The sequence below is a fragment of the Lacerta agilis genome, chromosome 14 (genome assembly GCF_009819535.1).
Source record: "Lacerta agilis isolate rLacAgi1 chromosome 14, rLacAgi1.pri, whole genome shotgun sequence".
In the NCBI taxonomy this organism is placed as follows: domain Eukaryota; kingdom Metazoa; phylum Chordata; class Lepidosauria; order Squamata; family Lacertidae; genus Lacerta; species Lacerta agilis.
Genome location: NC_046325.1, coordinates 37295245 through 37308992, shown reverse-complemented (window position 1 = coordinate 37308992; position 13748 = coordinate 37295245). Strand labels below are relative to the sequence as shown.

The 13748-nt window shown below is 48.2% G+C and overlaps 1 protein-coding gene across 2 annotated transcripts in view; it reads left to right on the top strand.

The window, feature by feature from the left end:
• ITGB3 (integrin subunit beta 3) overlaps positions 1 to 12063 on the top strand; it is a 62788-nt gene extending 50725 nt beyond the window's left edge. For both annotated transcript variants that reach the window (XM_033169717.1, XM_033169716.1), the window contains exons 11-15: positions 3120 to 3348; positions 5518 to 5618; positions 7507 to 7626; positions 10090 to 10256; positions 10901 to 12063. In XM_033169717.1, coding sequence (XP_033025608.1) covers positions 3120 to 3348; positions 5518 to 5618; positions 7507 to 7626; positions 10090 to 10256; positions 10901 to 10969 — 686 coding nt within the window. In that variant the 3' untranslated portion in view covers positions 10970 to 12063. The remainder of the gene's footprint in view (positions 1 to 3119; positions 3349 to 5517; positions 5619 to 7506; positions 7627 to 10089; positions 10257 to 10900) is intronic.
• Positions 12064 to 13748: the final 1685 nt, after the last annotated feature.

Sequence of the window (13748 nt, the reverse complement as noted above, 5' to 3'; positions counted from 1 at the left end):
ACCTTGCCCAAGAATGGTAAATTTGAGACTGGGCGATAGTTGGCCATATTGGCCGGGTCTAAAGATGTTTTTTTAAGAAGCGGTTTAATGACCGCCTCCTTCAGCGGGTATGGGAAGACTCCCTCACAGAGGGAAGCGTTCACCACCCCGCGGAGCCCATCGCCCAGTCCTTCCCGGCTCGCTTTTATTAGCCAGGATGGGCAAGGATCAAGGACACAGGTGGTTGGTTTCACTCGTCCAAGCAGCCTGTCCACATCCTCGGAGGTAACAGATTGAAATTGATCCCATGAAACATGACTAGACAGAGCTCTAGCACTCTCCCGCCCCAGCCCTGCTCCCACGGTGGGATCTACCTCCTTCCGAATCTGAGCGACTTTATCTGCAAAAAACTTTGCAAAAGCATTGCAGGAGATCTTGGGGTCCCTACCAGGCCCCGATGACGATGGTGGTTCTGCTAAACTGCGAACCACCTGGAAGAGTCTCCTGCTGCTGTTTTCTGCAGATGCAATAGAAACGGTGAAGAAGGCCCTCTTCGCCGTTGCCATTGCCACTTGGTAGGCTCGAAGTTGAGCTCTAGCCAGTGTCCGGTCAGATTCAGAATGAGTTTTCCGCCACCGGCGCTCTAGCCGTCTCAGCGACTGTTTCATCGCCCTCAGCTCCGGGGAAAACCACGGGGCTGTCCGGGCTCCATGCAATCGGAGAGGGCGCTTCGGAGCCAGACAGTCAATAGCCCTGGTTAACTCCACGTTCCAGCGGGTCACCAGGGAATCAACTGAAAGGCCATCAACATGGGATAAAACATCCCCCACCACTCTCTGGAAGCCCATTGGATCCATTAAGTAGTGGGGGCGGACCATCCTAATTGGTCCTACCTCCCGGCAGAGGGGAAAGGTCGCGGAGAAGTCCAGTTGGACCAGGAAGTGATCTGACCATGGCACTTCTTTTGTTTCACTTTTACTTAATGTCAGATCACTAACATCCATAGAGGTGAATACCAGGTCTAAGGCATGTCCGCGGCTATGAGTTGGGCCAAACTTATTCAGGGACAGCCCCATGGAGGCCATGCTTTCCACGAAGTCCCGAGCGGCCCCTTGTAAGGTCGTGTCGGCATGGATATTAAAGTCCCCCAAGACAACCAAGCTAGGTGTCTCCAGGAGCACATCCGCCACGACCTGAAGCAGCTCGGACAGGGAATCCTTGGTGCAGCGGGGAGGTCGGTACACCAAAAGGAATCCTGTACTGCCCCTATTGCCCAACTTCCAGAACATGCACTCAGAAAACTCGGTCTTCCCAATAGGACGCCTGGTGCAAACTAATGACTTCCTAAAAATCACTGCAACCCCCCCTCCCCGCCCAGATGGCCTGGGTTGCTGTGCGTAAGAGAAACCTGGTGGGCAAGCAGCGGCAAGGACAGGCCCATCTGCTTCATCCAACCAAGTCTCTGTTACACATGCCAGGTCAAATCCTCCATCCACAATCAAGTCGTGGATGGCAGTAGTTTTGTTCATCATTGACCTGGCATTACACAGCAACACTTTCAGGTCATGTGGGTATCCCTTGTTGATTCCAGTATCCGTCCGGTCAGGACCAGACCCGGAGGCAGGGATAGTCCTCAAACAACGACTAAGCCTGCCTCCTCGGTAATGACATGGTCTGGTTTTAGCGTGACTCCTCCTCCTGCCCATGATCACTGAATTAAATGCAAGAACAGGCCTTGGTGTCTGGCAACGCTGAGGTAAATTATTAAGAGTATGCCCTCTGTTGCCTTGGCCCTTCCCCAACCTAGGGAGAATGTCTGCGCCAGCTGATAACTATTTTATGTAATTTATCACATTCGTTTCTCACCCTTCCTCTGAGGACAGCAAAAGGGGTTGTCCTGCTTTATCTTCATAGGAACCTGAGGTGACAGGTGGGGTGGAGCAGGTAAAAGCTAAGTTTAAGGGAGTTATTAAGAGGGTTGCCAACCAGTTGGTTACCCTCTGGCTTGGCTGTTTTGGTCAATTCCCCACCACCACCCATTGCCAGGTAAGGGAGGCAAAAGTTTTCCCTCCCGGCTCTGCTCTGACCTTTTCAGCTCTCTTTATCTATTGTACACGTGCCTGAGAATTACAGTCATAGGGTCACAGATTTGTAGAGTTGGAAGGGGTTCCAAGGGTCATCTAGCCCAACCCCCTGCAATGCAGGAATCTTTTGCCCAACGTGGGGCTCGAACTCACATTCCTGAGGTTTAAGAGTCTCGCACTCTACCAACTGAGACCTGCAAGGCAGTGTGTGTGTGTGCGTGTGTGTGTGTGTGGTGTGTCAGCACTGGAGTTGTACCTTGTTTGCCACCCACCCACCCTCATCCTTCCTCGGTGGCAGCCTGGGTGGCTGCCTTGTCCTCTTGCTTGCTTGGTGGCGGCAGCAGAGGGATAAGGACAATGCAGCATTTGAGCCAGTCAGAGCCACCGCTTCCCACCCCACCCCACCGCCCCTGGGCCCACGACGCTGCTGGCCATGTTGGTTAGCCTGGCCCCCAGCCCTGCCAAAAAGCCCTCTGACCTTGGGATATCGCCAGCCAGTTAAGCCAAGCAGACCATAGCAGCAGTAGTTAGGGATGTTGGGTAATTCATTAATATACTTTCAAGCATATATTTGCAGTAACTTTTGGAGAAAAGGCAATAATAATAATAATAATAATAATAATAATAATAATAATAATAATAAATATTTCTATACTGCCTTTCATCTGAGGATCACTGGGTGGTTTACAATATAAGTGGAAGCTAAATTCTGAGTCTATGGCCACGTCCTGCACTTTTTATGTTCTCCGTCAGAATTGTGGCACACCAACACCTCCGAATCTTACCTCTGTATTGCAGGCGAGAGTGTCAAAATAAAAGAAATTTTGCAGGCAGTCCTCATAGACCATTTTTGCTCTGTCCCAATGTGCACTCTGCTTCGATTTGTTTGTTTGTTTGTTTTGTTTTGGTTGGGGAGAAAGGGGGGTGAAAGTCAGTAACTTGAATGCTAAAACTGTTCCCTTGCAGCACACATACTATGCTCTCTGATAAAGGCCTCCTGTGCCCCCACTCCTCCTGTTTAATTTGGAACATAGTCGCATTGTGATTTGCCCGCAGGTCATGGGGAATGCGTCTGCGGCGATTGCTCCTGCGACCCCGACTGGACGGGAGCCTACTGCAACTGCACCACCCGGACTGACACCTGCATGTCTAGCAACGGGCTGGTATGCAGCGGACAAGGCCGCGGCTACTGTAACTGCGGGAAATGCGTCTGCACCCAGCCTGGCTCTTACGGAGATACCTGTGAGAAGTGCCCAACCTGCCCTGATGCCTGCACAATCAAGAAGTGAGCAGTGATTGTCTGTGTGTGCGCACGTGCATGCGTGTGCCCCAGTTGTCTGTCGTTTCTCAAAAAAAACCCCACAAAATCATTAAAGTAAACACCATAGGAGGAGGAAACCTGCTGCAGACATGTAGAATATTAGGGTGCAAGGTTGCATTCTTAACTCTGATGATGGTGATGATAATTAATTTGTACCCGCCCATCTGGATGGGTTTCCCCAGCCACTCTGGGTGGCTCCCAACCAAATATTGAAAACACAATACAGCATTAAACATTAAAAACTTCCCTATTTGCTATGCTGCTCAATCTGAATGGGCCTTAGCTGGAACAGCAAAGTACAAGTTTCAGGAAGACAAAAATATTTTAATAAGGAATGGGGGGAATTTATAACTTAAAGACCATTGTAAACAGTTAAATTTGTTAGTAGGGTTGGAATAGCACTTGTAGTTTAAGGTTGATGCTGGACATAATGGGAAGAGGGTAAAGGGTTTGGATTATCATAAAAGATGCGGGGGGAACTGATTAATAATAGGACCCACATAGGGGAGGGCAAAAGTCCAGGAGATTCCTTGGAATCATGTTTTTGTGATTTATGTTTGATATATCTCTGTAAAATTTTAAGTTGAAAAATCAAATAAATTTTAAAAAACAGCAACAAAGTACAGTCGTACCTTGGAAGTCGAACAGCTTAGTTCTCAAACGTTTTGGCTCCCGGATGCTGCAAATCTGGAAGTGAATGTCCCAGTTTGCGAACGTTCTTTGGAACCTGAAGGTCCGACGGGGCTTCTGTTGCTTCTGATTGGCTGGAGGAGCTTCCTGCGGCCAATCAGAAGCTGGGATTTGGTTTCCAAACTTTTTGGAACAGATTCCGTTCGACTTCAAGGTATGACTGTACAAGTTTGAGAAGTTGACAAAAAAAGAAGGGAGCAAGGGGCATGTAAAAGGTTTAATCAACCCTTCGTTCTTACCCACTCATCCTGAGATTTCATTCCTTCTCATAAATATCTTGAGAAGCGGCCTAAAACCCTGAAATATTATTCATCATTACTATTTATAAATTCTTACATTTTTCTAGGCACTGTGCAAATACTCCAATTCAAAATCAAGTCTGTGGCTGCAGGCCTAACAGTCTAGCCAATATGACACAGGAGGGATGGGGAGGGAGCAAGAAATGAGCTAACTTGGGCGCTGGTTGTTAAAGTTGCATCGTAGTTCTTCTAATGACCAGCTGAAAAGGGGAGACAGTTCAGGGAGGAGCCCAACAAATGGAGCTTGTTCCACTTCATCACCTCTCCCTCTGCTACAGTCGGGTAGGACCGATGGTTCAGGAAGAGCTAAGGGGCAGCTGGGCGAGGCTGATGAAATGGGCTGTACCGTTTTGCTCCTCTGTCACAAGCAGCCACCGGGTCAAACCCTGAGACATGGTGGACCCCTAAAGGTGTGGCGTACTCTGGGAGGAAGGACACATGCCTTGGTTAGGGGGGAGACTGGGGGAGTGGGATGCCAGAGATGCTGCCGAAATCCTAATACAAGCATAAAACACAAACACACGTAACCCGCTGAATATCATGCCCACAAACTGGGGTTCAAATATCATGCCCACAAACTGGGGTTCAAAGTAAAGCTGCTGAAGAAGCCGTAAGGCGAAACAAGTGGTCTTAATTCCGGAAAGCCTTGTTCTGCTTACATCGATTTATGGACTTTTGACTTTACTTTGCAATTTGAACCCCAGTTTGTGGGCATGATATAAAACAAAAGACTGTTTTCAAGATATTCAGCGGGTTACTTGTGTTTGTGTTTTACGCCAGTATTGTATGTAACCCAGGTTTGTTGTTGGATTGAAATCCTAATACAGTCATACCTTGGAAATCGAACGGAAGTCCGTTTAACTTCCAAAACCTCCGGAAACCAAAGCGCAGCTTCTGATTGGCTGCAGGAAGCTCCTGCAGCCGATCGGAAGCCACGGAACCTGCGTCGGATGTTTGGCTTCCAGAAGAACGTTCGACAACCGGAACACTCACTTCAGGGTTTCGGTCATTCGGGAGCCCAAGGCGTTTGAGATCCAAGGTACAACTGTATAGCCTCTGTGTTTGCAGGCATGGGACCTGGAGCCAGCATCCCTCTGCCTGCTTCATTATTTTCACTGTACCTGCTTCTTCCTCTCTTACACAGGGAGTGCGTGGAATGCAAGAAGTTTGAGAGGGGGATCCTGATGGAGCAGGAGACCTGCAACCACAACTGCCGGGACGAGATTGAATTGGTGCAGGAGCTTGGTGCGTACGAAACATGGGGCTCTCGGCATGACCTGCCTCAGGAAGGGATGGCAACTGTGCCAGTTATTTCTTGCGTGATTAACGCACACACGCCCAACACCATTCTTCCTCTCATATTTTAGCTGCCGGCCATCCTTCCTTTTAGCAGACGCTTTGGGATAACAGAAAGAATAACTTCTGCCTGCAGTGCATATGTAACAAGAGGCGGAAATGAATGGCCTCTAACCTCAAGTGACATTTAAAAGAAAACGGGCAAATGCTACATATTTCATGCACAAAAAAAACTAGGGAGCACCAAATGATACCAAACAGGTACCCGCCGCCTTGCAGGACATCTTCGGGAGAAGAAAGGGCTAAGAGTAAACGCTACACAAATCCAGAGTGGAGTCCCTAAAACTGTTGGGCGGCACCTTGTACGTCTCCTTCCGGCAACTCCTGCAGCCAAGCTGGTGCCAAATGTATTTCTCTGCTTTCCTTTGGACCACATCAGTGAGGCTGAGAGGGGGGGGGGGGTCTTTGCTAGAGATGGGAAGGCCTGGGGGAAAATGGGGGGGGGGGAGGCAGGTTTTTCCCCCAAAGCCGTTTTCTCCTGGAATTTTTTTTTTTTTAATCAAAAACAGTTTGATATAGTTTGAATATTCCACACACTCCCCTCCCTCAATTTTTCCGGACAAAAACAGCTTTGGGGGGAAAACGAGGGAAAATCTGGGGGTCCCCCCCCAAGGCCTTCCCATCTCTAGTCTTGGCCCAGGACCTCCATAGGCACCACCAGGCTTGTGCCATGGAAAGGAGGTGCACTCCATTGTCTCTCAAGAGAGATAGATGCCAACAACCTTAAGAGGACTCCACCCAGAACTCCTCAGACTCCATTGGTTTATGACAGCTTCCCCCAAACATGGGTCCCCAGGTGGTGTTGGACTACAATTCCCATCATTCTCAACCAGTATGGCCAATAGGGATGATGGGGCTTGTAGTCCAACAACATCCGTTTAGGTGCAATGGTCGGGGGAGACTATGGTTTATGGGGTGCAACATCTCAATAGGTCCACCACCTCCGTGGAGTTGAATGATGGTTACAAACCTACATTTCATCAGGAAGTGGCCTAACTGCGAGAAGAGTTAGGATGAATTGCCTGCTTAACTCAGTTGGTTAGAGCGTGGTGCTGATAATGCCAAGGTTTGCAGGTTCGATCCTCATATGGGATGGCTGCATATTCCTGCATTGCAATTCTATGATTCAGCCACCTCCCATGAGCCCTGAGACGATGTTGGCAATGAATCGAGGACCCAGGCTTACTGATTCAAATCTGCTTATGAGTATTTGAGTAGGAGCACTTGCTTTTTGTGTGCTCCCAATCTGAATGCTTGTGACACCCCTAGTCCTACCTCTGAACTTCCCAAGGGCACCTGTTGGGCCAACTCCTTAAAGCAAGGGATGCGGGTGGCGCTGTGGTCTAAACCACTGAGCCTCTTGGGCTTGCTGATCAAAAGGTCAGCGGTTCGAATCCCCGTAATGGAGTGAGCTCCCGTTGCTCTGTCCAAGCTCCTGCCAACCTAGCAGTTCGAAAGCACGCCAGTGCGAGTAGATAAATAGGTACCGCTGCGGCGGGAAGGTAAACGGCGTTTCCCGTGCGCTCTGGCTTCCGTCACGGTGTCCCGTTGCACCAGAAGCGGTTCAGTCATGTTGGCCACATGACCTGGAAAGCTGTCTGTGGACAAACGCCGGCTCCCTCGGCCTGAAAGCGAGATGAGCGCCGCAACCCCATAGTCTCCTTTGACTGGACCTAACCATCAAGGGGTCCTTTACTTTTTACTTACTCCTGAAAGTGCTATGTGTAGGACTAAATGTTTCCATGTTCTTCTCACCTGCCCCCCTCCCCTTATGTAGGAGACAAGGGAAAGGATGCTGTGAATTGCACTTACAAGGACGAGAATGACTGCGTGGTACGTTTCCAGTACTATGAAGACTCCAGTGGCAAGTCCATCCTCTATGTCATTGAGGAGCCAGGTGAGGATGAAAAGCCATGGAAATGAGGCTTGATCTTTGGAGATTACCCCCCCCCCTTGCTTAATCTGCAACCTGAGAAATGCAGCTGAAGCGATGCACACAAAACTTCAGATAGCTTCATTAGTGGGGGGGACGGGGAGCTTTTTTAAGAAGGTTCCTGCTGCAAGGAACTTACAAACTTAATTTATGTGTTGGGGAAGACAAGAGAAGTAGTAAGGGTGTTGTCCATTTGTGGAAGAGCAAATATCGGCCAACACGGCAGAACGTACCCAAGGCTGCTTCTGTAGTAGATGAGGGTCGAGCCGAAGGCTTCATGGGAAAATGGGGATTTGAAGGAAGAGAGAAACTGGGAACCACATACATGGCCAAGGGAGGTATGGGGAATCAGGAACTTAATAGGCAGATCTCTATTAAGCTAGAAGTATCAAGTTGGAGAGTGAATATCCTAGATGGGAACATTTTGAGCAGTGGTAAATTAAGCAAAACAAAACCGAAGCAAACATTATTTACAACAATGCTGCACCTTAAAAGGGCCCCCAGAGTGACTTACAGTAGTAAAAGCATAAATATAATGAAACAGATGACTTCTTCTTTTTTTGCTTAGGTTAGCAAATTCTGCCCCTGTCTGTGCCTGCTGATAGGATCAGCAAAGGGGAGCGAGAGCTATGGTCTCCCTCCCTCCTGCCTGATGGGGCTTGTGAACAAAAGTTCCAGAGATAGACAGCTACCAGACATTTAGAGGACATCTGAAGGCAGCCCTGTTTAGGGAAGCTTTTAATGTGTGATATTTTAATGTATTTGATTTTTGTTGGAAGCTGCCCAGAGTGGCTGGGGAAATCCAGCCAGATGGGCGGGGTACAAATAATAATAAATATTATTATTAATATTATTATATAACCCCAAAAGAGAATGACGGAGATCGGGCGTGTTCAGGGTAGCATGGCCGTAGACCCCCAAAAGAGAATGAATAAACGGCACAAACGAATGCACCCCTGGCCACAAGGGGCATGAACCTGGCCATTGACTCAGATGCAACTGTATTGCACAGAGGAGATTGACACCCAACAGGGGTAGATTTCATGGGCCTGGCCAGACTTAAGTGGGGAGCAGTTTTGAGGCCAGCTAATGCCTGGTGGGAAACCACAGAGCTGCCAGTTCCCTTGCGACTCCATGGGACTTAACGCACACAGTAATGCGGAAGTAAGATAGAGTTGGAAATCTTTGGCTATCCAGTATGCTTTCTGGGGAGGATCTTGCAACAGTTGCTGCGTCATCAAAACATCATCAAAGACTGTTGAGACCTGCAGCTCCCTCCAGGGCAGGATTCCCACTGCTTGAGTCATTGTACGCAGTGGCCTAAATATGCCTTGGACTTCTAGGGAGGAGGTTCTTAACTGTGTTGATCTGGCTGTTAGGAAAGCTTTGGTTGTGCCCACATTGGATCTGATTCTCTGTTGGTTATGTCCTTGTCTTGGGCTGCATATAGATGAGACTTTAAGTGTAAATGTCTCCGAAAATGCCCATCTTTCACCTAGCTGGGCCTCTAGCAAATGAGCCCGGCTTGCAGAAAACCTATTAGAACTGATTCACACATGACATGTGCAGCTGTTGATGGCTAGCGGCTGAATGTGTGGTCATAACTTGATGTGGCCGTCGTGAAGAGATGTTGAACATGCATGTGCAAAACAGAACCATTGGCTGGGCACAAAAGGCCCCCAAGCTCTCTGTCCCCACAATAAGACTCCCACAGCTCAGAAGCAGAGACCAAGTATCTTGAGGTGGTGCTTGCAGAGCAACTGCTTCTGGTGATTCAAGCAGGGGAGACACTCTCAAAAAAAAAAAAAAGGTTATTTATGTATGCCACAACTGTGGCTTGTGTTTTGTTAGCCCCAAAATGGAAAACAAGCAAAGTCCAAAATGAAGAAGAATGGCAACATAAACAGATGGAATATGCACAGCTTGCGAATCTAACGTATAGTACAGGCATCCCCAAACTCTGCCCTCCAGGTGTTTTGGGACTACAACTCCCATCATCCCTAGCTAACAGGACCCAGTGGTCAGGGATGATGGGAATTGTAGCCCCAAAACATCTGGAGGGCCGTTTGGGGGTGCCTGATATAGAGTAAGAGAACAAGAGGAACATGCATTTAAAGGAGATTGGAAAATGTTTATTGAACATGTGGAGGGAAATTGTGCATATTTGAAAATGTGGACAGCATTAAGATAAATTTGACAATGTATATAGGTTTGGATGGATGTAGTGCAAAATGAACCATGGAAATAGAGGAAGGGAAGTCATTGAGGGGAGCCACTCTCATATGGGATGGGAATTATTGCCGTGCATTCTCAGTGGAGATCTCTACTGGTGTGCAGATGTGGGTTGTGGAGAGAGGGTGGGAATACCAAAGTAGGAAACTCAGGAAGTTTCACAGCCCTGCGTGATAAGACGTGCTTCTCTTGCAGACTGTCCCAAGGGGCCGGACATCCTGGTCGTTCTCCTTTCTGTGACGGGAGCCATTTTGCTTATTGGCTTGGCTACTCTGCTCATCTGGAAACTGCTCATCACCATCCACGACCGGCGGGAGTTTGCCAAGTTTGAAGAAGAGCGGGCCCGGGCTAGATGGGACACGGTGAGAAACACGAGAGGCGGTCGATGGGGGAGTAGAGAGCAGCCCTGCAACATTTCTGCTGCAGTTGGGGGGGGCGGGAAGAGTTTATTGCAGTGGTCCCTAGTTCAGCTTCCATACTCTGGCAATCCTCATGCTGTGGATCATACCAGCCACGGATATCAGGCTCATACCAGTTTTCAAACTAGACATTGAGGCGGAAGCAGTGTGGGTGTCACCCAACTCACATCCATTCCTATTTCTCCAGCACTGCGCTGCTGAAAAAAAACATATGACTAGACTCATTGTGCTTGCATTTCCTGCCCTTTGCTCTGCTTCATTAACTAATGCCTGCAGGGAAGGAGAGGGAAAACGCTAAAATAACGATGACATGTCATGTTCTCAAATGCATGCTGTCAGGGAGATATGCTAGAACCCGTGTGCTTTGGGTCTATTACAGAATCCTGGGGTTGTCGTTTTGGTGAGAATAATTATAGAGATTCCAAGCCCTGCCTGGCAGAATTATGTTTGCCCGGGATCACTGGGGCAAGAGAACTGTTAAACTGGTTTAAGCCTATATGCAGACACCTTTTGACAATGACCGTGAATTAGCAGGTACAGGTTATGGCTTGTGCTAACTCCTTTACCCTGCTATTCCTCCGTTTCAGGCCAACAACCCATTGTACAAAGGAGCTACCTCGACCTTCACCAACATCACGTACCGTGGAAATTCGTGAAGAGAGACAAGGCCTTGCAGGGCCTTCCTTACCGATGTTTACAGAACAGTCTGTGTTGCGCTGGCATGTGTGTTTTCTGTGTGCGTATGTGTATGTGAGATGTTTTAACAGCTGTTGCTCAAATGGTTCAGGAGCTTTTGCTGTGCGTTGTTCTGCTGCCGTGTGTGTGAACTATGCACTATGCTTCCGAGATTCTCTGTTTACCTCAGCTCACCTAGTACTGTGGGCCCAGACCCCTACGCTGAAGGAGAAAGCAGGCCTCTCTCATCAGTGTAAACAGCATGGCGCAAATCCCTCGGAGGTGACCGGACACTCTAGTTGAATGAAATTAAGGGGCAGGAATGTTGAGATGCAGTATAACTCCGAAGGGTTTTACTAATCAGGTTTGGAATTGGGGAGTTTTCCCTCCAGAAACAAACTTCCCCAGTTCAGATTATTGGTAACTCACTCCTAGCTGAGCCCGAACTCCTCCTGAAGTTTCGCACCTGCTTTGAAATGGCTCAGCTGGTGAAATGTGTCCTCTGCTGTCGCCGCCGCCCCTTTCCCTTCTCAACCGAAGTTACCTGTCAGTGGCTCAGGTGGGCATGGGGAAACTTGATTGCAAAGCCTCTGTTTTGTCTTAGGTGCTGCTTGCCAGCATTTCTGGTACACGGATGCATGGGAGATATAGTTCCCGTGGATCCTAACTCCTAATGGGAGTAGGAAAGCTCTGAGAAAAGGGAACAGAGGAGTCGTCATTGGGCTGACAAGTTCCCAAGGCTCTGTAGTGCTGCAGACACAACTGCAAGCATGGCAAGACTGAACTTCTAAATAGGTTCAGAAATAGAAAGCATTTTCTGGAATTTTGAGGGGCGTGCGAAATTATTTTCAGAACCTATTTCAAACTGATCTAGCTTTTTACTGTACCAAGAACAAAGCACTGCATACTGTTGTTGTTGTTGTTTTTAAATATATATAATATACCTCTTGCTATTCTCATCCCCAGAGTAAGTAGTAATAAGTGTTTTGTATTTAACTTCTAGAAAAACAAGAGATGCCGATGTATTTACAAAACTTGCCCCTGACCATTTTGTGACCCTCCCTGATCATTCACCAGTCTCAGTTTGTTAAGGGACAAAAGGCACTCTGCACGTGCTCGAAGGCACTTCTTTTTGCACAACGGCTTCGCGTGTTCCAACAAGGCTGAGCCCCTGGGTTCAAATCAAGCCCTTCGCACAACATCTCTCACCTTTGTGCTGCATAGCCAACTTGATAATGCTGACGTGGGTTTGGGGAAGGGTCATTGCTCACTGAAAGAGCATGTATTATGTTATGTAGCAAGGCTGGGGAAGTCCTCGGAGAGCTGCTTCCAGTCAGAGTAGACAGTAGCAGGCTAGATGTGATACGTGTCTCTGAGCTGTCATTGTCTCACATTTTCCTGAATCCTCAGAGCCTCCCCATGGGGGCAAGTTCTTAGCTCCTGCTTTCTTACTCAGGGAACCAAAGATTTGCCTTAAGGAGATGAGACACCAGTGTCCTGGGTGACCTAAAAATTTCCTCAGGTTTGTTGAAGGGGGTGGGGAATATGCTGAACAACCTGCCCAGTGAAACCCTCTTTTTCTGGGCTTGCGTCACCCAGTACAGCTAGATGGGTTGTGTGTCCCCCCCCCCAATCTTCATTGGGCTGTGAACTATTCTGGTAGACTTGGGTATTCTGGTAGACTTGGGTATTTTCGCCATTCTGTCCGTGGAACGTGGCTTCCCAAAAGCCACTGTGGCTGCTTGACCTGAGACCCATAGTCATTAAAAGAGGTGAGGAATCGCAGAAAGGTTGGTGCCCTCTTTCCTCTCCTTCCCGATTCTCACTCCACCGCTCACGCCGGCGCTTCCATTGCCCCAAGCTTCCCACATGCAGGCTGGATCCGTCAGCCAAAGTATCTCACATTGCCGCCACAAACTTCTGACCCGGGAATTAAGAAAAGGAGGCTCGGTGCTGCAGTTAGTCTGTTGAGAGTGACAGAATATAGGTTGGAAGAAGTTGAGTTCACACGGCGCCAGCTTCCAAGTTACTCCTTTTCCCGTTCTCACAATGGATCTGTTCTTCTGGATTTCTCAGCTCCTTGCCCCATCTGACCCCAGCCCCACCTGTCCTCTTCCGGTTCTGCTGCCAACTGGTGTGGATTCTGGGAAAGAGAGGGAGGTGCCAAGAAGTGGGCCTGGGAACATATTTATTTAGAAGGGGACAGGCAGGGCTGTGTTGATTTGGTGAAAAGCAGGTCTTGTTGAGGGCAATGATGTGATGAAATGAAGACTCTTGTCACACGCAAATAAAATCAAATTGTCTAAACCCACAAATTTGCCTGGCTTCTCTTAGTCATTCATTTTTCTCTCTCTCTCTTTGCTCTTAGCCCAATGACAACTTTAACACAACGCCGCAAATTGCTATTGTGGTGAAATAAGAATGTGGAATCAAATCTACATATTTCCAGAACTGTGATAGGTACAGAAAGGAGCAACTAAAATAATATGTTGGGTGGATTACTTTTTCCAGTGAGAAAACACACTAAAGGGTGGGTGGGTGGGTGGGGAGAATGGTTTGGAAGGAGGCACCGTAGAAGTTTATAAAATCATTCTCATATAGCCGGTCCAGTCCCCAGAAAGTAACAAGAGGTAGTCCAGTGGTCAGGGATGATGGGAATTGTAGTCCCAAAGCAGCTGGAGGGCCGAGTTTGGCCATGCCTGTTTAAATGCTCAATTCTAGTGGTTGCTAGACTGCTTTATGCTCATGATTGTAAATCTA